This window comes from Hypomesus nipponensis, chromosome 4 (assembly GCF_054491055.1).
Source record: "Hypomesus nipponensis isolate SF chromosome 4, ASM5449105v1, whole genome shotgun sequence".
Lineage (NCBI taxonomy): Eukaryota > Metazoa > Chordata > Actinopteri > Osmeriformes > Osmeridae > Hypomesus > Hypomesus nipponensis.
This window is the reverse complement of record NC_140364.1, coordinates 2,035,542-2,058,316: the sequence shown is the minus strand read 5'-3', so window position 1 is coordinate 2,058,316 and position 22,775 is coordinate 2,035,542. Positions and strand designations below refer to the sequence as shown.

The window sequence follows — 22,775 nt, the reverse complement described above, 5'->3', positions numbered from 1 at the left end:
CCGGATCGGTTCACTGCTGTGCCAAATGACGTTGTGTCATTAGCAGATGTTGGGCAAGGCACTTCACCCTATGTCCCTGTACTTACTGTAAATCGCTCTGGATAAGAGTGTCTGCTAAATGACTAAATGTAATGAGAATGAAATGGTTCATACAGGAGACAAAGGGTTGACACTAATCACGTTTGGGCTACTCAATATTCCATCATCATTTTCTTTTCCACTTTCTACCTTTCTCTGTATGTCCATCAATCTCTCTCTCTCTCTCTCTCTCTCTCTCTCTCTCTCTCTCTCTCTCTCTCTCTCTCTCTCTCTCTCTCTCTCTCTCTCTCTCTCTCTCTCTCTCTCTCTCTCTCTCTCTCTCTCTCTCTCTCTCTCTCTCTCTCTCTCTCTCTCTCTCTCTCTCTCTCTCTCTCTCTCTCTCACTTCTCTGAGTCATAGGAACCCTCTGTGTGAGAGCCCTGTCACATGATCATTTAGCCAGCAGAGGAAGTGGTTGCCAGGGAAGCTCTCTCCCTGCCAACGGCTCATTTCATTCACTGGCAACAGAAGCCTTCCTTGGCAACAGCCAGCCCCTGACAACGGACAGGGCTAGCAGTTGTTGAGAAGGCGAACAAAATACATTGCCACGGTTGGTGTCTTTCTCTACACAGTTTGCAGTTATGAAATGACTACCCCCCCTCCCAGCGCACACACACACATTCATAAACACAAACGCACTTTAGCATTCTGTCTAACCCCCAATATCCCTTTCCATGCTCAGCTTTACATTTCTCCTATATATTCTCTTATGACTGATTACTATGTGGAATTTGTCTGTGTTGTCATCATCATCCCACACCTGGCTTCATTTGCATGGTTGTGTCTTCTGTTTATCAGCCTTGTATTCAAATGAAGGTTCCATAATTTCCATACACCTCTCGTACCAGCTTTTGTTTGTCACATGTCTCTCATTCTCCTGGACTTCTCATGGTTGTCCTTTGTAGATAATACGTGAATGAACCAGAGACACAAACGCCGTGTCTAGAATTGAGGTTTTATAATTAATTAATAGTCAAACATCCGACATGCTTCCTCAGATGAATGTAAAGTTTTCATGCTGAAAATGTTAGTCAGAAGTGTGGAAGCACACCACGTGAACCTTGTAATAAAAAGATTGTGCTATGTTGATGATTAGCGAGACTTTCTCTCTCTGTCAGTCTGTCTCTCTCTTTTTCTTTCTCATTCTCTCTGTCTGGCTCTCACTCTCTCTCTCTCTGTCTCTCTCACTCACACACAAATCATAACATTTACATTTATGCATTTAGCAGACGCTTTTATTCAAAGTGACTTCCAAAAGAGAGCTTTACAAAAGTGCATAGGTCACTGATCATAACAACGAGAAAGCCCCAAACATTGCGGGTAGCCAAAACATGAAGCATACACTGTGAAAAGTCCCAAAGGGAATAACCATAAGAGCATGTAGTTGAACAAGTTACAATTTAACAATTTAATAACATGAACCTCAAAAAGTGCAAGGGTGTATCCGGGGAAAAAAGCAAGCAGCAAAAATATATTAGACAGCAAGTACAGTAGTTTTAAGTCAGTTACAACTAACCAACAAGAGCAACAAATCTCTCAATAAAAGTCATTGTGATCCTGGAGGAAACATCAGGTCCAGCCAATCATTCCTAAGTACCGTTGTACTCCCAGAACAAGTGCGTCTTGAGCCTTTTCTTGAAGGTGAGGAGACAGTCAGTGTCTTTGATGGAGGTGGGGAGTTGATTCCACCATTGGGGAGCCAGACAGGAGAAGAGCTTGTGTTGGGACCGGGCGCTCTTGAGCGGTGGGACCACCAGATGGTTGTCAGAAGAAGACCGTAGGTGGCGGATGGGGGTGTAAGGCTGCAAGAGAGACTTGATGTAGTCGGGTGCAGTCCCGTTCACTGCTCGGAAGGTCAGTACCACGGTCTTGAATCTGATACGGGCTGTGATGGAAAGCCAGTGGAGGGAGATAAGGAGCGGGGTAACATGGGAGCGTCTGGGTAGATTGTAGAACAAGCTGGCTGCCGTGTTCTGAATCCTCTGGAGAGGGCGGGTTGTGCATGCTGGGAGACCGGTGAGCAGCGAGTTGCAGTAGTCCAACTTGGAGAGGACAAGTGCTTTGACTAGCAGCTGGGTGGAATGCTCAGACAGGTATCTTCTGATCTTCCCGATGTTGTAGAGAGTGAATCTACACAACTGGGAGACCGCAGAAATGTGGGCATAACCCATCATATTGTTTTCTGCATCAGATCTGATCAATGTTTGATGACATCACAGACTTACATCACCTTCTATTATTTGCAAAGTGATAACACCACTGAGGCAGAGATAACATCTGCAAAGAGGATCATCAGATTGAAATGAGATTAGGATTAAGATGCTTTATAATCTCAGCGTGAGAGAGTAATCTGTTCAGAAGCATATGTTTCTTAGATTTATAAAGGTTTTCCTCTGCAACTTACTTTGTTGAGGCAACCTTTACATTATTTACTTTGTATGTTCTGCATATTGTCTGTTTGGCTTTTTGTATTTGAACTGCATAAGGTTACTTTTACAGGCATGGTAGTTAGATTTATATTTTTATTAAGAAATATTTTACATTTATCAGAGCGAGAGCGATTTTAGCTAAAACATTCAATCTGATCACACACAGTTTGTAAAGGAGTCTGATATACCGCTGATTTCATGCGTGACAATCAAGTGATCGTTCTCAGGCCTGTTCACACCTCCTTCCCCCAACTCCATCTCCATACTGGAAGAACATGCAGAGAGAAAAGGAGCTAAAGAAATAAATTTAGAAAGAAAGAAAGAAAGAAAGAAGAAAGTTTATGTTTTTTCTTCATTAAAAAATCTTTAATGAGAAAGTGTAAAAGGGAAACACAGGAAGACAGGCAGACGACAAATACAGAAAATAAAGAATAGAATTGAAAGAGAGAGACTGACACTGTAACAGCCTGAATGGAGGAAAAGAGAGCCACAGAAACACTGGGAAAATGCATGTTTTTTTTTACAGTCTTTTACAGGTTTACCATGTCTGTCAGAGACCAACAGTGAGGGAGAGAGAGACCAGCACAGAGGGAGGGAGAGAGACATTGAGAGCCACCAGGTCATATAAGGTGTGAATGGCTGGTATGCAGTCCCTTTGTAGCACCTTCTGTTTTTCTCCCCACAGAATGATACGATAAACAATAGAGACCCAGTTCCATTATGGTGAAAGACCTTTTCCATGTCACAACAACTAGGCTTCATGATGTTGTTTAGAAGAGTTTCTGTAACTGTCAGTGTTGTTGTTTTTCTATACATTATGCTATATTGACTGATCAAATCCAAAATTACTTTTAAGGACACAGCCAGGAGAAATATCCACCTCCTTATTACAGTTTCATCAGATTATGCTGACCAGGAGCAGTGAGATTGGAGGTGGCCCTTTGTGGCCCTATTGTCCAGGCTTGAATCAAGTGTTTGTCTTCAAAGAAAGGTCACTTTTACAAGAAGGCACCAGAGGGACAAGTCTGTCGACCCATTAAACATCATCGTTAGATTAGATTAGGGTGTGACACACCCTTCGTCAGAGGTAGTTTCCCGGACCCAGATTAATCAAAGCCTTGCACTGAGGATGTTGTTGTCCTTGGAGGAATTTAGGATTAGGCTTAATTGATGTCTGGGAAACAATCCCACAAAGAAGGTAGCCTCTCTGGACACTGAATGTAAGCTACATCTACATCAAGGTGTTCAAATCTACACATTTGTAATATTGAGGGAGCAGGATAGGATTTCTGTATGCTCCTTTTAAGTATTTTAGCATACCGTGTACAATACTGTGCACGGTGCAAACAACCTTTTGTATGTTTATACGGTATATTTGAGTTCAGTTGGTTCTATGTTTAGTATTTCCTGGTTGCCTGATACTGTAATAATAATATTTCCACTCAAATTAACTGCTCTTTATGCTAATGCGATGCAGAATGTCTGATCTACCAGCTCCATCTGCTGTTCAATCTCTGTGTCGCATTTGCTACCGTGTGTTTTTTCTTATTGTGTTATTTTGCCATCTAGTGGCTTTTAAATGCAAGTGCATCACTCTAGAAAAAGGGAAGACACTTGGGTTTGATGTGGTTGTGTGGTTTGTGTGGTATGTATAACTTCATGTAAGAAGTAAGTTATACGTACATGATGTAAAATTCTTAACGTTACCAATACATCCTCACAACAAAGTTTTGACCTTAAAAGTATTTTTTTTTATAATAATAATTTCCCCAGATTAGTTAGAATTGATAATTCGATGAGCACACAGAGACTGAGCTTCCATGTGTTCATTTCAGGACGTGATAGTCGTGACACACACGTCACACCTAAATTCCTATTCCTCCTTTCACCAACAGAGAGCAGAAGATGCCGCGTATTGATACTTCAAGTTGAGCTCCACAGTTGTCAGTCTTGACAACTTGGACAAACTCCCATTGTGGCTGGGCTTTCGTTGCAAAGAAATCACGTGATCTGGGAGAATTGCAGTGTTCTTTTATACCTCTTGGAGCACTGTTTCTCCATCAAATCGGGAGATCTCTCTCACCCCATCCGAGCACGGTAGGGACTTCCCTGACACTCACATGCTTCTCATTGTTGTCCAGGGAACTTTAGGGGGTTTACAAAGCAGGGCTTTATACCAGACCCAAACCCACAGAGTTTTTATAACAACGTATTGATTTAGCCGCATACACTTTTATCCAAAGCAAAGGTCAGCACAGGTGAGAATTTAAACATGTGACCTCATGAGCAACAGCCAAATGCTCTGACTACTGAACTATACCCCACCCTATCTAATAACTTCTATGGTCTCAGATAAAACATGTATGAGAATCTTTGAGTCATTTGTACAGCTGGATAGCAGCATACTCCACTGTAGTGTTGTGTATTACTGGAGACAACACAGCCTTACAAATAGTCCTTGATTCATTCGGATTGATGTTCTATGGGTTGTGTGTTAACCGTTGTTCAACATCATGATAATACTCATATCGTAATATATTGTACATAGTAAATCAACGTGTGTTCAACTCAAAACAAATCAACATCAACTTCTCCTCCCACTGACATTACTGTGCTCCCCAAAGAAGTCTTGTCCTGACATAACCCTGAGCCAGACGGAGGTTATTGGGGCGAGGTGTCGTCTTTCATGTGGGGGAAGTCAGACACGTCCTGCTATGTCATCTCCATTCATGACAGTAGTTCAACCACTGCAGTAGCACTGTTGTGGCAGCCTGCTGACATGCGGGAGAGGGAGGGGCGACGAGGCTCCAGACCACCACTTGACCAAAGTAGAATCCCCCGACATTACAGAGGGAAATGTTTGTGTTGTGTCTCGTGTTCACTGTGTCGTGTGAAATACAGATTCCTCCACACGAACCACTTCCACACTGTTAGAACCGTTCACCGCTAGTGGTTGATTATCCGCTGCACTTAATATACAGTAGGCATTATTCGTACGTCTGAAAGCATCTAGAAGCGTCTTCTAAATGAACATGATGTGGACCATGCAGATTGCCCCACCCTTCCTGACCATCTTGGGGTCCTTTACATCGTACACAGTGTTGTGGACATAGGAAGTGTGCTCACTTGGGTCTCTAGTGTCCTCTGATGGAGCCCCCAGAACTGCTGGCTGCTGTGTGACCATCTTGTGGTGTTTGACTGATCCCGTTCTTCCATCCCACCACTGGCCAAACTGACCAATGCCATTGCAGGGGACTGTGCCACTGTTTCGTAACTCTATATCTGCGTGTCACCTTCCATTCATGTGCATTTTTTTTTTAAACGTTGTCTCTATTCTTCCTGCATAATTGTATTTAGGCTGTGGTCTGTTCCTCACTGTGTAATTCTTCATCTCTGGAAAAATGTTTCACTGAATTGCTCCTCCATTTGTTTTTCTTCCACTTTTTAATTTTCTTAATTTTTTTGGGGCGCTTTTCCTTGTCTTCCTTGAGGGTTCAGGTTGATTATAGGTGCCAATATATGGGCATCTGTGAAGCCCTCTGTGACATTGCTTGTAAACAGGGCTTCACAAACTAATTTGATTTGAATACATGTGATGTCCCACACATCGCTGACCCTTTGTTTGTTATGACTACACCAGGTAATCTCGGACCGTATTGAAACTGGGTTTTCATATCGCTTCATGAAAGCGTTCCTGTAAGTCATGTGACCAAAAGGCTTGTCTCCTTAATGCTTGGGTTCAGCTCTTGGCTGAGTCAGGGCCTGGCAGTGGCCCATTTCCCTCAAGTGAAAGAGAAAGCTAAGAAACAGGGGACTTTCCAGCGTGGCTTGTGGTGGCGAGCAGTCTCACCTTCCCGCCAAACGGTACGGTCTGGTGACAGGTCAATCGTCCAATTACCAAGAGTCACGGCCCCCATCTCCTCACCAATCAGAGCCTATTACTGTGTCGCAAGGCCTCCATTTTGTGATCCTGATGTGGTGATCTGTATGTGAAATGGCCACAGGTATTTCCCCTTTACTGTAATCATCCATCTCTCCCTTCTTCCCTCCCTCCTTCTTTCCCGTAAACAATAGATGCATTTGAAACGCTGAAAAATTAAACTAAAAACCAAAAGACAAGCGTTGGGACTAGATTAGAAACAGAAATACGAGCAGTGCATTAAACCCTCCATCACGCTCCCACCCAAACACTTTCATCTTGATCTCGAACAGCGTTCATTGAATGCAGGGTCATGCCACATGCATCATTGGATTTGATGATCAGGAACCTGTGCAGGCATGCCTGATATGCGAGCAGCGAAGCTCAGAAACACTTTCCCTTGTGACCACAGGAACACTGAGCCAGCGTTTGTCAAATAAACTATATACGTTTCGCGCTGTGCATCCGCCATTAGGAGAAAGGATGTGGATAGGTGGCCACAGTATCAAAGTCACAGTGACAAAATGGTGGCTTCAACCCTCCCCGCCCCTGTGTATGTGCCTGTAGGGGGAGGTGGTGATCTGGCATGCTGGCATGGCTTCCTCAACCCGCAGCACTAGGCACTGGGCCAAACTTATGAGCAGAACAACAGTGCCAGGTGGGGCAGGTACTTTCCAGGCGCTTACCTTCACTGCGAAGAACAGACACCAAATTCTGCACACACGGGAAATAAACACAGATTTTCTAAGATCCCTGGGCCAACCCGCCGATGCACAGAACCCTGTCTCTGCCTGACTCCCCAGCTCCTGACCTCCCCACCCCTCTCTCTCCTTCTCTAAATGACAATGCACATCAGAAGAAATTCGAAATTCTGAAATTCATTATCAAAGCCTCTTCTCTCACACACACACAAAGCCACCTGTAAATTATGTTGCTTTAGACTATAACCCAATAGTTTATCATATAGCCAGTGTTCATACCCAGTGTTTACTGGACAGAATGGTTGGATGTACAGTGACACCAAAGTTATAATATAGCAGGTATTCTCAGTCATTTTTGCCATTTTGATTTGACCACAACATTGCAGACTGCCTCCAATCCTCTCTGGCTCAGAGTCTAACCCTAACCCTCTGATAGGAAGTGGTGGGTTCAGCTTTAACTGTGCTGCAGCAAGGCTCGGGGCTAACTGAGGAACAGAAGGACTTGCTGAGACTTTCCAAGATGGCGTGGAACAGCATGAGACTAAGCCTAACCCATACCACTCAAACAGAAAAGTCTCTCTCTAACACGTGCATGTCTTTGCATTCTTCTGACTGACAAACAGCTCATGCATTATCAAAACAGTCAATACAATCGCTGCACAGATCAGTACCTGGATGGATGAATATTGATTTTTGTGACAAGATCTGTGGTGTTTTTAGATCATTTTCTAGGTACAGGTGATGTCCTCAATTGGAACGATAACCTTACAGGTCAACAGGTACAACATAAAAAATGTGTTTATAGCCTACTAAACACACAACAGGGACAACAGATACCATTGACCATATTCATTTTTATTCCTCATCAGATTTTTATTATAGGTCTAAAGGTTTCTCGTCATCAGGTTAAAACAAAAGCATAGCAAAGAATAGACAATAAGAAGCAAGCAGGTCCCATTTATAGAACAATACATAAATACAAAAATATATAGACAAATCTAGTAATAAATAGGTCTCAAAGCTACAAAAGCCTAAAGGCCAGTGCATTGTTGTCACATATCAAAGTAACCTCTTTAAAATCTAAACTTGTCTATTTGTGTAATGTGAGAAAATTAGATTGATCTTTATTTACAATTTTACAAGAAGGGAGTATCAGGTCAGTGTGCTGTGTCTTCTTCGGTGAAGAGCTTCTCTCTCAGTTTGTAGTAGGTACCCTTCCTGTCCATCAGTTCCTGGTGGGTCCCCTGTTCCTGCACCTTGCCCTCACCAATCACAACAATCCGGCCCGCCTCCTCGATGGTTTTCAGCCTATGAGCTATCACCAGCAGGGTCTGGGAAGGGTTCTTAGCCAGTGTCTGCTGAATCTGAGAAGGACGAACACAGTATGCAACGTAAAAATATAATGTGTTTAATTAAAATAATTCTTTGCATACTGACATCAGGCAATCACGCATAGCGAAAAAAACAGGATGTGTGATTAACCCTAACCCTAACCTTGAACCTTCATGTAACCCTACTGTATCACCGCCCACAACAGTTACTTCCATGCTAACAGCTAACTAGCTTCCAGTGGTAGCTTTTACAGTGTGAGAACTGAAGGTAAACAGACATATTTAGGGTATAACCACCTCTTTACCCACTTCTTTTCAAAGGTCACGCAGTATAGTCCCTTCTTAACTACTTTAAATGTAATTCCAGCACCTTCCTTCGATCACCACTATATCCCAGGTTACAAGGCACTCCGGGTTACAAGGGGTAACTGCATAGCGGATGTTTGAGGACATGAGCGTACCATGTGTTCGCTCTCAGTGTCCAGGGCGCTGGTGACCTCGTCCAGGATGAGGACCTGAGGGTCTCTGATGAGGGCTCTGGCGATGGCGATACGCTGCTTCTGGCCTCCGGACAGCAGGCCCCCTCTCTCCCCGACGTCTGCCAAGCCACACACAAGCAAATCCACACATACCGACACCGGTAATCAATCCAACATCAAAGTTTCCTGAAAAAAACAGTGCTGCATCTAGCCACCAAGTCTTTTCTGTAAAATCATGTATTTGTATCCAGTGGTGATTGGTCTATTCATCTATCTGTCCCTCCATCCATTCATCCACTTAGTAAACAACAGTAGCCTACCCGTGTCGTATCCCTTCTCCAGCTGACAGATGAAGTTGTGAGCGTTGGCCCTGCGAGCAGCTTCCTGCACCTTCTCCAGAGGACAGTCCTCCTGTAGGCCGTAGGCTATGTTGTCTCTGACCGACCCGGCAAACAGCACCGGCTCCTGGCCCACCATGGCCACCTGTGGGCAGAACACAACCAGCCAACACTCAAGAACATCAGAGTCGTCAGAAGTATTTTGATGACCTTATTAAACCAACCAGCTTTCCAGACATTATGTCTGATGGAATGTTTGTGGGAAATAGTGTTGATTGATTGATTGACATTAGGTATTTCACACTGTAAATACAGTCATGAGTCATGAGTCTAATATTGCCATTGTCACTGGTATTACCTTTCTGTGTAGATAGTGATGCTCAAAGGTGTGGAGAGGCTTTCCGTCCAAAAGAATCTCTCCTTGCTGGGGCTGGTAGAAGCGTTCCAATAGGCTGACGCAGGTGCTTTTCCCGCCTCCAGACGGCCCCACCAGGGCGGTCACCTGACCAGGAAGCAGCTCAAGAAAGAACTCCTACGGACAAGTAGGGACACAGTGACACACTGCTACACCACAGAGCCAACTAACACCTCACATTTCAATAACCATCGGTTAATGACTTTTTAAGCCTGTATGTGTAGGGCTAGTCCAAAACACATCATCTACATCATCTGTGGCTAGCTAGCACCACATTGCGCCATTCAGTTATCAGGTTTGATGAGAAGACACCCCTAGCCAGGTTTACAACACATCGTCTTTACTTCCCCATCTCACACAGTCTTTATTTCCACCCAATGCTACATACCAGCACCTACTCCAACCTACCCACCAGTACCTACTAGAACCCACCAACTAGTACCTACTAGTACCCACTAGAACCCACCCACAAGTACCTTCCAGAACCCACCCACCACAGACCTCCAGAACAGACATCCCCAGGAGAACCTTACCTGGAGAATCTTGTGATCAGGGCAGCTTGGGTAAGAGAAGGTAAGGTTCTGGAACTGGACGTGTCCGAGAAGTTGGTCCGGTTCTAACGTTCCCTTAGTGCTGACCTGCGGTTCCCTGTCCAGGTACTCAAACACCTTGTCAGCTGCCCCCACTGAGTTCAGCATGTCTCCAAAGATGTAGATCAAAGTCTGCGAGAACAACAGGTAGATTTGAACACAAGCTGTATGTAGAACGTTAGTCATGAATATACTGTAGGCCTGTAGCATAGATAAGTATAACTCAACAAGTTGAAAGATAAACAAACTTTGATTGCAACTCAAACTGTGTTCTTAAGGGAAGTGTTGCCCACCCTGATGTTGCTGGCCAGATCCCCCTGGTATATGATGAAGGAGACAAGGTTCCCTGTGGTCATTTGACCTCTCTGGATAAACAGCCTGCCGTAGTACAGCATAATCACCTGCATCCCCAGCTCTGTCAGCTGGTCACACACACACACATTTGCACACACACACAGGATTTACAATATTTGTTATAGGTTTAGATTATTTATTCTAGGTTCATATAGTTAGGTTTAGGAGCAGGACCAAAGTCCAAATTGGACCAAATTCCAATGTACTTCCCTGGAGTACAAACAAGCATGTTTTGCTTGGCCTACCATTTGAATTCAAGTGCGTAGAAACATGCAATACTGTGAACCCTGGTACTGCTAGTACAACTGTTATTACTAGTATCACTACCACACTTTCTCACCCTCCTCACGAGCAGGTAAACCGCCCGGACGGTGTCCCTCTTAATCTTCAGGTTGTGCGTGTCCATCAGCCTGTTGTCATAGCGACGGGCCTCGCCCCGCAGGGTGTTGAAGCTGCGTACGACGCGCGCGCCTCCCACCGCCTCGCCAGCAGCCTCGTTGGCCCGGGCCATAGAGTTCTGCACCTCCTGAGACAGCCTCTGACAGACCCAGCACAGAGGAGGACGGTTAGCACGGCAGACCATGTAGATGATGTGGTTACGTAAGTAAGGGAGGGAGTCCGGTGGCTGAGCGGTTAGGGAATCGGGCAAGAAATCAGAAGGTTGCCGGTTCGATTCCTGACCGTGCCAAATGACATTGTGTCCTTGGGCAAGGCATTTCACCCTAATTGCCTCGGGGGAATGTCCCTGTACTTACTGTAAGTCACTCTGGATAAGAGCGTCTGCTAAATGACTAAATGTAAAGTAAATGTAGTGTTGTTGAGGTACAGCTAAGTGTGTTAAACATTGTACACGGTACTGAGGCTGAGAGACTGAAAGAAAGACGGCATGACGAAGAACACTGTATTGATCACAGTACACTGTGGAACAGAGAGATGTGGAAAAAAAGGAAAAAATAGAGAGGAAGAGGAGAGAAATAGAGAGAAGAAAACAAAGAGTTAAAAAAGGAGAAAAAGAGAAAACGAGAGAGAGAAAACGTGTTTCTGTCCTCTCTCCCGCCCCCTTGGTCCCTGGTCCACCTGTCCCCAGTACCTGGTAGTGGCTGTCGTAGACGCTCTGCAGCAGGCCGGTGACGGGGGTCTCCATGAGCATGAGCAGAGTGAGCTTCCAGGACAGGCTGACCATGAGGGACAGCATCCCCCCGGTCTTGATCAGCGTCCTCAGCAGCACGTTGACGTTCAGGGCCACCGTGCGTCCCATCAGCGTCGTGTCCTTGGACAGCCTGGACGTGATGTCACCTACAAAATCATCATCATCATCAGATTAACGAGTTTACTTTTGATCTCTTTTCTTTGATTTTGTGTCAATGTTCCATGTAACTTATTCTCCTGTTTCTCAAAGGTGATAAGGCACGCTGGGTAAAATGAGAGAAGCAGACAAACTAAACTCTCAAGTAGGATTTGTATCCAGGTTTCTTGGTACAGTTCATCTGAGGTCAGTTTGGGCCCACAGATCCATACCTGTCTTGATGGCTTCGAACAGACTGATCTCTTGTTTGACCAGAGCTCCGAACAGCAACACCTTGATCCTGCAGGTGAAGCTGCTGATGCAACACATGAACAGGCCTCCTCTGCAGCCGGCGCTGAAGGAGCTGTCTCACACACACACACACGTTTGCACACGCATGCACGGAAACACAAGGCACTAACATAAATGTATGAACACATACTGTAGGTGTCTATATATCCACAACCAGACAATCAATTCAGTAAACAATCAATGATTGCCATTCCTGTTTATAAACTAACCTTCCAAAGGAGTAGAGTGCCATGAAGAGGATGGCAGAGCGGAAGTCATCCCACTGGTACTGGGATCCCAGGATGTCTATCACTTTTCCTGTGTAAAATGGGATGAACATCTCACCTGGAAACCCACACAAACACAAACGCACACAACATCTCTCCATCATCATCATTTTCATAATCGTCAGCATCTTCTTTATGACTTATCATCATCATCTGCTACTTACATAGCACCGCGAGAGACAGGAAGACAAACGCTCCAACCAATATAAGATAGTCAGGCTTGTAGAAACGGACGACTCTCATGAACAACACCCGCGCCTTGCGTTTATTCTCTTTGCCGTTTTGTCCATCACTGTCCGGTATTGTCGTCTCCCAAAACAGAGCGGCGGCTGCTGCAGACACTGTACACAGAAGCCAAGCGCTGAGACCGCCTAGTGGTCCACTTGCACTGTCCTCCGGCCATCCGCACGTTAGCACTCTACCAGTCTCATACACCGGTGCGAGAAGACAATGTCCCGCTAAAACGCGCTTAAACACCGGTTTCAAGGATCCACTATTAAGTAGCAAAATACTGTATAGAATTGCCAATCGAAGACTGGCAACTGCCCAATTATGGAGTAAACTTCTGAGAGCATCGTAACTTTTTGATCCAATTTCCGGTGCGCAAAATATCGCAATGTCTATCCCTAAAGCTAAACCACAGACAAATATTTTACGGATCATTTTTCCTTAAAATGTCAGAGCATAAACTAGACTAGACTCGATTTGAGACTGCATCTAAATGTTTTCAGTTATACCATACCCACCCCCACAGCCTTGTTTGCTTTCGGTTTCAGTCTCAAACTAAGGGGAATTTGCAGCTACTCGAGGTCTAATGAGGACATCGCCGCAGTTTGGAATTATTTTTAACTGCACGACATGCTTAGGTGTCATTTCAAAGTGTTTGAGAGAAAATTTGGCTATAACCAACTGACAGATGACAAAAAGACGAGTTTATCTTTTACTGAACTATGTTTATTGTAATTTATAATGTCCTATGAATAATTGCCAATATGAATAAGTGGACATGGATGTGTATTCAATTATGCTTTATTGTGAACTTTTTGGGGGGTTTGGTAACAATAATATGGTTTGTTATAGCCTACAAACTACCAGGGTCTAACTAATTAGCAGATGTGACCATTTCTTTAATGATTATTTTCAAATTATTAAACTGGAGAGATGTTTGGCAGTTTGTAAGCCATGTGAATCTGTCAAAATTCAACAGAAGAGACTTTTCACTGATTGTAGAAGGTGGGCAAGTCGTTTCCTAGGATGCATTTCTCCTCTGTGCCATTTTGGTCGATTGTGACGAGGTATGCCACACCTCCACTGGAACCATCACGACTCATTGCCAAAGAGAGCGCTGGGAGAGAGAGAGAGAGAAACAGAGCAAGGTTAAAAGAGGGAAAGGTAGATAGAGACAAAGTTATAGAGAAAAAAGAAAGGAAGCAAGAGACAATGGAAAAGAGAAAGATGGACAGAGGAGAGAGGAGGTATGGAAAAAAACAGTCACTGACACAATTTTACAAGTCATACTTTCATCTAGAGGTAAATTCAAAGACCCATCAGCCAGCCACTCACAAACAGGATTTGCATGGTGGTATTAGCTGTGTGAAACAGCTAACTTACTGTTGACAACAAACTGTTGGCACGCTTCTTTGCTCATGCCCTTCTTGTACTCCGCATCCACAAAACCATATACGTATGAACTCCCCGACCCCCCCACGGCAAACGGTTGTCGTGACAGCAGGCCGCTCAAGGTCACAAACACCTACAGGAGGGAGAGGTCAAACATTAAGAAGAGGACTATAGAGAACTATCACCTATCACTTATCACTTATCACAATTGCTTCAACCCAGACATGTCCTCACACTTAGAAACACAATCGACCATCTTTCTTGAAACACCACTACAGCCAGCTATGCCTCAGAAGAACCAATCAATATTGATGGTGAACCTGGGGACTAAGTCCAACTAATTTAAGGTTCACTTTGGCATGCAGAAGGCTTTAGAATTGTGCTGGAATTCAGACCGTTTTCTGGCACCAACTGCAATACTGTTACAATTGTGCACTTTGGTCCTTGATTTTCTGCTCAACTTTCTACATACAAATAATTGTTAGACACTTTGGATAACAGATTCTGCTAATGGAATACAATGTACATGTGGACCACAGACCTGGCCCCCTCCTCTCCTGTCCCAGCCAGCAACAATGAGGTGTGCCGACAGCTCCTCCTTGTACTTGTAGGAGATGTTCTTCACCAGGGTGGCAGCTGAGCGCACTAGAGGGTCCTCCTCCATCTCCAGGCTGGAGTCAAGCAGGGGGGCAGATTATGGACAAACTTCTACTGCTTAATTCCTTGCCAGCAAAACAAGCGAATATTACTAAAATAACATTTTGTTCAAACATTTAGTTTGAACTCAAAAGGCCGAAGCTGCTTTACTTCCAAAACCTCAGAAACAAAATATACAAGCAGAAACTCTACAACATAAATAAACTTGAGTGCATATAAGGGAAGTAAACACAATGACTGAATTTGAAAAGTCGTTTTCCAATACAGAAATTGCAGTTCTGTGTGTATGTGTTCTAACCCCAGGACTGGTAATGTCAGAGCTTTCAGAGCTATCCTCTGTGCTTTCATAGTCTTAATGCTACACAGGGCATAGAAAAGGAGGGCGGGGTGTATGCCCACTTTCTGAGAGACTACTTCTAACAGACTACTAAACAATTCCTTTGTGGAAGGCACTGTGGTGCACACCTGTGTACGTCCAGCTGGTAGTTGACGATCTCAGCGATGGTCTGGGCGTCAGCGGCAGAGCCCGACAGAGCACAGTAGATCTTCTCATGGAGGGGGGAGAGCTTGTTCATCACACGGTTTACAATGGACTCTCTGGATGTAACAGAGAGGGGAGAGAGGAGAGAGAGCGTGTGGTGGATTAAGTAATAGGGGATGGATGGAGAAAAGAGAGGTTGGAACAACAGGGTTTAAAATGGCGGGTGGGTGGAGAGAAGGGGGTGTGGTGGGATGGACAAACGAGAGAAGAATGGATGGAGAGAAGAGAGAATGGAGGGTGTGAAATGCATGCAAGGTGGATGAAGAAAATGTTTTAAAAGTTTGAAAGGGTGGCTTCATTGATTACTCTAGCACTGTGCAATGCTAAGTTATTAACACTTCAGATGAATAGTAACTTACCCAGCAGACACTCTGGAATCGGAGCCCAACACCACCCCTCCATCAAACTCAATAGCGATGATGGTCGTCTGAACAACATACATTTGAGATTACTTTATTTGTCCAAGGGAAACGGACATAAAGTGTCTGCCACATAAAAATACACGTTTATATAAGTTAATTTCTGAAATAGCATAGTTCAACATACCTTGCGGCATACTTTCAGATAAACAAAGGTTCCCAGTCCAACACACACAAACAGCAAAATATTTAGTCAAACTTATCTATGTCAAGCAGTCCACACAGTACTCACCCCTGTTTTTACTTCTTCTGATAACCATCCTGGTTCTGCCGTTTCTTGTAACATTTTCGAAGAAATTAATGTCTGTCTGTAGTCTAATCTTTTTCGCGCAGGTGTGCAAGGCTCAGAATTCAGTTGTTGCGTCTCAAAGCGAAATTAGAACGACGCGTCAGGAAAAAGAACAGAAAGTGTAGGCTATCAAACGACGCTTTATCATTCAAATCATACAGTTTAAACACAATATGAATACTCAGCTCAAATTTACTGCGTTGTTATGTCGAGTCTATGCATGGTCGAAAAAGCTGCGCTTCCCGAATTCTAAGGCTGAAATCGAAAGTAAAAATGTTGACGTCTTGGGACAAATTGCCTATATCTGTTGCCTCGCTTGCTAATGGGTGTTTGCAAGAGCCTATTGTTGTTTGTCCTCATAAAAAACTCTCGTGAATGTGTTTAGATTAATCTATGCATCAATATGCTTTTTTTAAATCACACATGAAGGCATAATTCAATTAACCCATAAAGTAATCTGATTGACAGGTGGAAAAACTGATTTTGAGAGTTGATACCCAGTTTCAGGGTAGTCCAATAGTTAAATGTGGATGCATTGGATCACAATAGTTTAGTCACAACACACTACCAGACTACCAGACAAGAAGAAATCCTTAAATACACTTTTGTTTTCATAAAACCTTTTTTTATTACAAAGCAGAGAGTTCAATTTTTCCATAGGTAAATCACGCAATCAATAGGGACAGAGGAGTTTCTCTACTATCATACGTTTTGTTGTTTGCAATGCATATTGGAACCTAAGATGCTTTAAGGGTAAATAATAGGGATCCTTAATGATAAAGTATAGCATTCAGTGTTCAACTGATATGCATGAGCGATTGAGTTGACTTTAATCAGTTTAGAAGCACACAACCACTATGTTGATGTATTTATAAATTAGTCCTATACCCCTAACTCATTGCAAAATATAAGAAAAAATGAATATTTCTTAGTTTTTATTGAACCTTTACATGCATGCATACTGCTAATTCTTCTTCCAGAACCCTCAAAGAATCCGTGGTGTCACTCTACTCATCATGGAACTTGGGCAGCTTGTCGCCGGGGACGACCACGTGTTCCACCTCCGTCTCCGTGATGACCACCAGGTGAACCACGCCCCCGCTGACGTTGTCTCTGCCCATGGCCAGGGCGAGAGCTGAGCCGGGCAAGGAAACAAGGGAAGAGGGGACAAGGGAAGGACAGAAAGAAAGAGGAAGAAGTATTGTTGTCATTCAGATGTGTAGATGATGCATACCACAACATGGATGGTGCTTGTACTGTAGATACATACCCGGCCCTGGTTTCAAAACCTTTTAACTTGAGTTTATTTAGATTTGGGGAAGGGTCTAACAAAAAACATCTCAAAATAAAGCATTTGACTGCAGACCAAGGAGTCACGTTTGACATGATTACATGACATGATTACGTTATTTATAATCTCACCAGGAACTAAAAGCCAGGACCCCCCCTCCCCACCTACTGTTTGTGGCAAACTGTTGGCACTCTTCTCTGCTCATGTTGGGCTTGTACTTGGCATCCACATAACCGTAGATGTAGGTGCTCCCCGAACCTCCAATGGTGAATGGCTGTTCGAGTAGCATCCCTCCCAGGGACACAACATAAACCTGGAGCAAACACACAGCAGGCATCACATACAGCTGGAGCAAACACACAGCAGGCATCACATACAGCTGGAGCAAACACACAGCAGGCATCACATACAGCTGGAGCAAACACACAGCAGGCATCACATACAGCTGGAGCAAACACACAGCAGGCATCACATACAGCTGGAGCAAACACACAGCAGGCATCACATACAGCTGGAGCAAACACACAGCAGGCATCACATACAGCTGGAGCAAACACACAGCAGGCATCACATACAGCTGGAGCAAACACACAGCAGGCATCACATACAGCTGGAGCAAACACACAGCAGGCATCACATACAGCTGGAGCAAACACACAGCAGGCATCACATACAGCTGGAGCAAACACACAGCAGGCATCACATACAGCTGCCCCCCCCTGCCAGCATACAGCTGGAGTCACAGGAGGAGCATTGTGTGTGTATGGGTGTTTGTGTCTGTGAGTGTATTTGTATGACGTAGACATTCCGCACAGATATTTGGCTGCTTGTTATAACTTCTTAACATGATACTTGCAACTTGCATCGTAGCCATTTAAGAACGGCTGAAGAGTGGTCGTACCTGTGGGCCTTTCTTCTTGTCCCAGCCTGCAGTGATGAAGCCGGCCTGCAGCTCCTCTTTGTTGCTGTAGCACAGCTCCTTCAGCACCGAGGCTGCTGCCTTCACCAGCGGGGGAGACTCCATCTGGATACTGGTACAGGACAGACACAGACCGGACAGACAGGACAGACAGACAGACAGACAGACAGACAGACAGACAGACAGACAGACAGACAGACAGACAGACAGACAGACAGACAGGACAGACAGACAGACAGACAGACAGACATAGACAGACACAGTGAAGACAGGGGAAAGGACAGACAGTTATAGGGCAGATAGAGAACCAAGCACATACAGACGCAGAAACAGATGCAGATACAGGACAAATAAAGAACATACATAGGACAGGTACAGGACAGGTACAGGACATACACAGGACAGATACAGGACATGTAGAGTTGTCAGGTAGAGGACCAGGCACAGCCAGGGAGCGAGGTAAGGAGAGAGTGAGGCAGATAAGAGGGAAGGAACAGGGTAGACAGACGGGCAGATGAACAGACAGACAGACAGACAGTGGATAGGGAGGCAGGAAGGGAAGCAGATAGAGAGGCAGAAAGGAAGGGATGGAGAGAGAGAAGAGGAATGGGTCATCTTGACTTGATGTTACATCACAGGGTTGATACAGTGTTGTATTTACCCCTACGAACGTCTACCTGTGAAAGGACAGCTGGAATTTCGCAGCCTTGGTGACCACCTGGGCATCCGCCAACGAGCCTGCGATGCAGCAGAAAATCTTGTCGTGAACCTGGATCAGCTTGTTGATGGCTTTGGACGACACGTCATAAGACCTAAGGGCAAGGGTCACATACAAAATTAGAAACATATAACGGGAAAATGCAGTGGCCAACACTAATTTAACTGCTAAACCAAAGATAAATTCTTCCAAAAGCCCATAATTGATCTTTGTTGATATTTGTCTGCATTTAATTTACAGGCAGGAATGCAGATCCTGATTGAAGTTGGTTAAACTAATGCCAATCAATACCATCTATGCACCAAACACAGGTCAAGTGAGTCTAATGCACTTGCCACTTACCCCCCCATTGATGCCCTTGAATCAGACCCAATGATGACTCCTCCATTATACGTCACTGCTAGGATGGTGGTCTGTGGGAGAGAGCAGCGTAATTGCTAATCTTTATCTATACACAAGCAAACATACAATATGAGACAATATTGTAAGTTTTCTGTGATGCAAAAATGTGAAACTTGCTCTTCGCAGTCAATGTGTGTACGCGTTGTGCTGCTTTGAGTTGAAAACGAAAGTAAATAAGCTCTGTATTTCCATCATTTAAACTTAAAAGAGAAAATTACCGACTAAATGTATAAAAGCAACACCTCCAACAATAACGTATAAATCGTAATTCAATGTATACAATTATGACAAAAGTGGTAGGTTACTTTCAGCCTTATCGTAACTCAGTATCGCGTTCGCGTACCCCAAATAAGTTTACTTTGTTTCAAATGATTAGCTCGACGTTATAAAACATTGTACACAAATCGGTGCCCACGATACAATATATAAATGTACTTACACCTGTGCTGACTCCTTTCACTTGCGAGTCCAAGTGTCTCTCCATGGTTTAACTAAAACCCACTAACGAGAGAGGATAGAAACTGTGCAGACTATTTTCACATAAGAATAGCGACCTCGAGCGAAATGTGGTCATCGTAGGATTCAGGAAAGGAGTTGGATACCGCATCAAGTATGTCACTATCACACGTTCTCGAAACACCTGCTTCTGGATTTAACTTTGAAAACACGTCGAGGTAGCGTTTTATTTATGTATTTACGAAGTGTGTTGTTTTATTTGTTGTTTAGTTTGTTGTTTAAATTGTCTTTGAAATGCCTTTGTCATAGTCTCTTTTATTCGAGATTAAAAGTGAAAGTAATTTTCTCTCGATAATACACAGCGTCGTTACAGGTTTGCTTTTTGCAATGCTTATTGCAAACCCTTATTTCATTTATTTTACAAAACTATCGGATACTTGTCATCTGTACAGTGTCTGTACTAAATAAACAGTGTATTTCTACATCGTTTTAATCTCTCTCCTAGGAATGCTGCGTTGGAAGGTCTTCTTCAGGGAGGAATTCCACCCAAACCCCTAAAGACAGGGACTACCATAGCTGGGGTAGTGTGCAAGGTGAGTGTCTGGATCTGGCCTACAGTAAGACCTTTCTCTGTATACCCTGGAGGGATCGACTGGGTTGTTGGTTAGTAGGTGTACATAGAGCATTCAGATCCAGCCATGTTGTTCAGATTTCCTGATTACTTGTGTAGGATGGAGTGGTCCTTGGAGCAGACACGAGGGCCACCTCAAGTGAAGTGGTGGCTGACAAGATGTGTGCCAAAATCCACTACATTGCCCCTAATATATAGTAAGTACCAACATCTATCAAGATCTGTTCATGAGTTATGTTCATAATATGAAGTGTGACCCTCTTGATAACTCTCTATCTCCTCTCTCTCTGTCTCCTTTCTGTTCCTCTCTCTGACCTCTCTCTTTCCTCTGTCTCCTGTCCTCTCTCTTTCCTCCCCGTCTCTCTCTCTCTCTCTCTCAGCTGCTGTGGTGCCGGCACAGCTGCAGACACACAGAAGACCACCGACCTCCTGTCCTCCAACCTCACCATCTTCTCCATGAACAGCGGACGGAACCCTCGTGTGGTCATGGCTGTCAATATACTGCAGGACATGCTATTTAGGTGTGTGGACTCTGTGTGTGTGTGTGTGTGTGTTTGTGTGTCACAACTCGTGCCACCTATTTTCAACTTAAACAAAACAAGAGTAAGGTATATCTTAGGGTTTCAAGAGCCTGTGTTATTATACCCTTACCTCACGCTGAGCGATGGTCTATTTTTTAGGTACCATGGGCAAATCGGGGCCAGTCTGATCCTGGGAGGGGTGGACTGCACTGGGAACCACCTCTACACAGTGGGGCCCTATGGGAGCATGGACAAAGTGCCTTACCTTGCCATGGGTACGTCACATCCCTGTGTACAGACAGATCCTGAATGGAAGATCATTTTAAATGAGGTTGCTCTTGTGATGATTGTGATGAGTGTGATGTTTGTGATATGTGTTACAATCAAGCCAAATCTATACACAAATCAATGTAAATCTTTTAATGTTTAACTTGACCTTAACATCTAGGATCCGGTGACCTGGCAGCGCTTGGGATTCTGGAGGACAGGTTCAAACCTAATATGGAGGTCAGTGACCTTTCCCTGAAAACACACACACGCACACACACACACACATTCATCATAACCCCATCTCTCTCTGACACTTTCTTTAACCCCTTACTTTTTCTCTTACACCTTCCTCATATATTCCTCACCCCTCCATCACCCCTTCCTCACCCCTTCCTCACCGCTCCCTCACCCCTCCCTCACCCCTTCCTCACCCCTATATCACCCCTTCCTCACCCCTCCATCACCCCTCCATCACCCCTTCCTCACCCCTCCATCACCCCTTCCTCACCCCTCCCAGCTGGAAGATGGCAAGGAGCTGGTCCGTGATGCCATCCATGCAGGCATCATGAGTGACCTGGCCTCTGGAAACAACATAGATGTGTGTGTCATCACCAAGCAGGGCGTGGACTACATCAGACCCTACCAGTTGTCAGAATACTCAGACAAGAGGTAACTGATGCTACATGGATACTACGTTAAAGGGAAACTTAATGTTGGTACGATATGTTATATATATGTTGTTAGGACTTATTATTACTTTCTCCCTCATGCCGTTTCTCACTCCTTCTCTATTGTTCTCTTTTTCTGACAGGGTGAGGAGATATAAATATCAGCCTGGAACAACACCTATTTTGACTGAGAAAATAGTTCCACTGCAGTTGGAGGTGGTGCAGGAAATTGTCCAGCGGATGGATACGGCCTGACACGGCCTGACACAACACCTCAGTCACAACATAACATTCAGACTCACAATTGACTTAACATTGAAACGCTTGGCTTAACCAAATGCACCCTGTGTCCTTTTTGTATGGGTAATATCCCCAGTCAAATTAATAATTGTTCAGGGTTGATCATACACCCATGTTCAATAAATGGTTCAATAAAAACAGGTGTCAATAAGTGTTGAATATTTGACCCTTTCCATGAAAAGCTTTCTGATCTAAAGATAGCAAATGAGAAACCTCTATTTCATTTACATTTTAAGCGCGCATTTGTTTGTTCTAGCTGTGGAACGTTTGGTCGTTGACTGTTGAAAGAAAGCCGGTTGGTTAACTCGAGTTAACTCACATAAACTTGTGTGAAGTTAGTATTCCTATGAACTGATGACGCTCAAAATGGTGCTCTCTAATTGGACAATGAAACGACTTCTGTTCAGTTAAATACTTTGATGGGAATTGTTTAGTAGACTAATAAAAACGTTTTGACAACAAAAACAAATGCCTACTTGTAGTATTATACTGTATATTGTCTTCCACATCGTTGCCTGTATGAACCATGACAGAATTCTTAGTTTAGAACATATGAAGTTACCTAAAAATCCCTTT

The 22,775-nt window shown here is 44.1% G+C and overlaps 4 protein-coding genes across 4 annotated transcripts; 1 reads left to right on the top strand and 3 right to left on the bottom strand.

Annotated features, from left to right (window-relative positions):
* Positions 1-8,013: 8,013 nt before the first annotated feature.
* Positions 8,014-13,237, bottom strand: tap2a (transporter associated with antigen processing, subunit type a). The gene is made up of 11 exons (XM_084695582.1): positions 12,662-13,237; positions 12,441-12,555; positions 12,153-12,283; positions 11,725-11,930; positions 10,975-11,172; positions 10,574-10,702; positions 10,224-10,412; positions 9,634-9,807; positions 9,258-9,420; positions 8,920-9,056; positions 8,014-8,491 (listed from the first exon to the last, which is right to left on the bottom strand). The coding sequence occupies exons 1-11, from the start codon at positions 13,158-13,160 to the stop codon at positions 8,285-8,287; spliced, it is 2,148 nt and encodes a 715-aa protein (XP_084551708.1). The 5' UTR covers positions 13,161-13,237; the 3' UTR covers positions 8,014-8,284.
* A 209-nt stretch (positions 13,238-13,446) lies between these two features.
* psmb9a (proteasome 20S subunit beta 9a) lies at positions 13,447-16,324 on the bottom strand. Its single transcript, XM_084695580.1, has 6 exons — positions 15,967-16,324; positions 15,675-15,742; positions 15,240-15,371; positions 14,659-14,788; positions 14,109-14,250; positions 13,447-13,842 (listed from the first exon to the last, which is right to left on the bottom strand). The coding sequence occupies exons 1-6, from the start codon at positions 16,018-16,020 to the stop codon at positions 13,715-13,717; spliced, it is 654 nt and encodes a 217-aa protein (XP_084551706.1). The 5' UTR covers positions 16,021-16,324; the 3' UTR covers positions 13,447-13,714.
* Positions 16,325-16,626: 302 nt separating this feature from the next.
* Positions 16,627-19,941, bottom strand: psmb12 (proteasome 20S subunit beta 12). Its single transcript, XM_084695581.1, has 6 exons — positions 19,793-19,941; positions 19,294-19,364; positions 18,911-19,045; positions 18,216-18,345; positions 17,483-17,627; positions 16,627-17,158 (listed from the first exon to the last, which is right to left on the bottom strand). The coding sequence occupies exons 1-6, from the start codon at positions 19,835-19,837 to the stop codon at positions 17,031-17,033; spliced, it is 654 nt and encodes a 217-aa protein (XP_084551707.1). The 5' UTR covers positions 19,838-19,941; the 3' UTR covers positions 16,627-17,030.
* On the top strand, positions 19,837-22,634 carry LOC146294954 (proteasome subunit beta type-7-like). Its single transcript, XM_084695578.1, has 8 exons — positions 19,837-20,027; positions 20,315-20,402; positions 20,540-20,637; positions 20,821-20,961; positions 21,121-21,236; positions 21,410-21,468; positions 21,749-21,900; positions 22,043-22,634. The coding sequence occupies exons 1-8, from the start codon at positions 19,966-19,968 to the stop codon at positions 22,152-22,154; spliced, it is 828 nt and encodes a 275-aa protein (XP_084551704.1). The 5' UTR covers positions 19,837-19,965; the 3' UTR covers positions 22,155-22,634.
* The last annotated feature ends 141 nt before the right edge of the window (positions 22,635-22,775 follow it).

Coding starts and splice junctions, on each gene's coding strand:
- tap2a (XM_084695582.1), bottom strand. CDS start 13,160: ATGATCCGTAAAATATTTGTCTGTGGTTTAGCTTTAGGGATAGACATT. Junction 12,556..12,661: donor CCTGTCTCTCGCGGTGCTAT/GTAAGTAGCAGA, acceptor GTGGGTTTCCAG/GTGAGATGTTCATCCCATTT. Junction 10,413..10,573: donor ATCTGGCCAGCAACATCAGG/GTGGGCAACACT, acceptor TTGTTCTCGCAG/ACTTTGATCTACATCTTTGG.
- psmb9a (XM_084695580.1), bottom strand. CDS start 16,020: ATGTTACAAGAAACGGCAGAACCAGGATGGTTATCAGAAGAAGTAAAA. Junction 15,372..15,674: donor GATTCCAGAGTGTCTGCTGG/GTAAGTTACTAT, acceptor TGTTACATCCAG/AGAGTCCATTGTAAACCGTG. Junction 14,789..15,239: donor TACCAGCTGGACGTACACAG/GTGTGCACCACA, acceptor GCTTGACTCCAG/CCTGGAGATGGAGGAGGACC.
- psmb12 (XM_084695581.1), bottom strand. CDS start 19,837: ATGGAGAGACACTTGGACTCGCAAGTGAAAGGAGTCAGCACAGGT. Junction 19,046..19,293: donor TCAAGGGCATCAATGGGGGG/GTAAGTGGCAAG, acceptor CCTTGCCCTTAG/GTCTTATGACGTGTCGTCCA. Junction 17,628..18,215: donor ACAAGAAGAAAGGCCCACAG/GTACGACCACTC, acceptor TGTTTGCTCCAG/GTTTATGTTGTGTCCCTGGG.
- LOC146294954 (XM_084695578.1), top strand. CDS start 19,966: ATGTCACTATCACACGTTCTCGAAACACCTGCTTCTGGATTTAACTTT. Junction 20,028..20,314: donor AACTTTGAAAACACGTCGAG/GTAGCGTTTTAT, acceptor TCTCTCTCCTAG/GAATGCTGCGTTGGAAGGTC. Junction 20,403..20,539: donor TAGCTGGGGTAGTGTGCAAG/GTGAGTGTCTGG, acceptor TTACTTGTGTAG/GATGGAGTGGTCCTTGGAGC.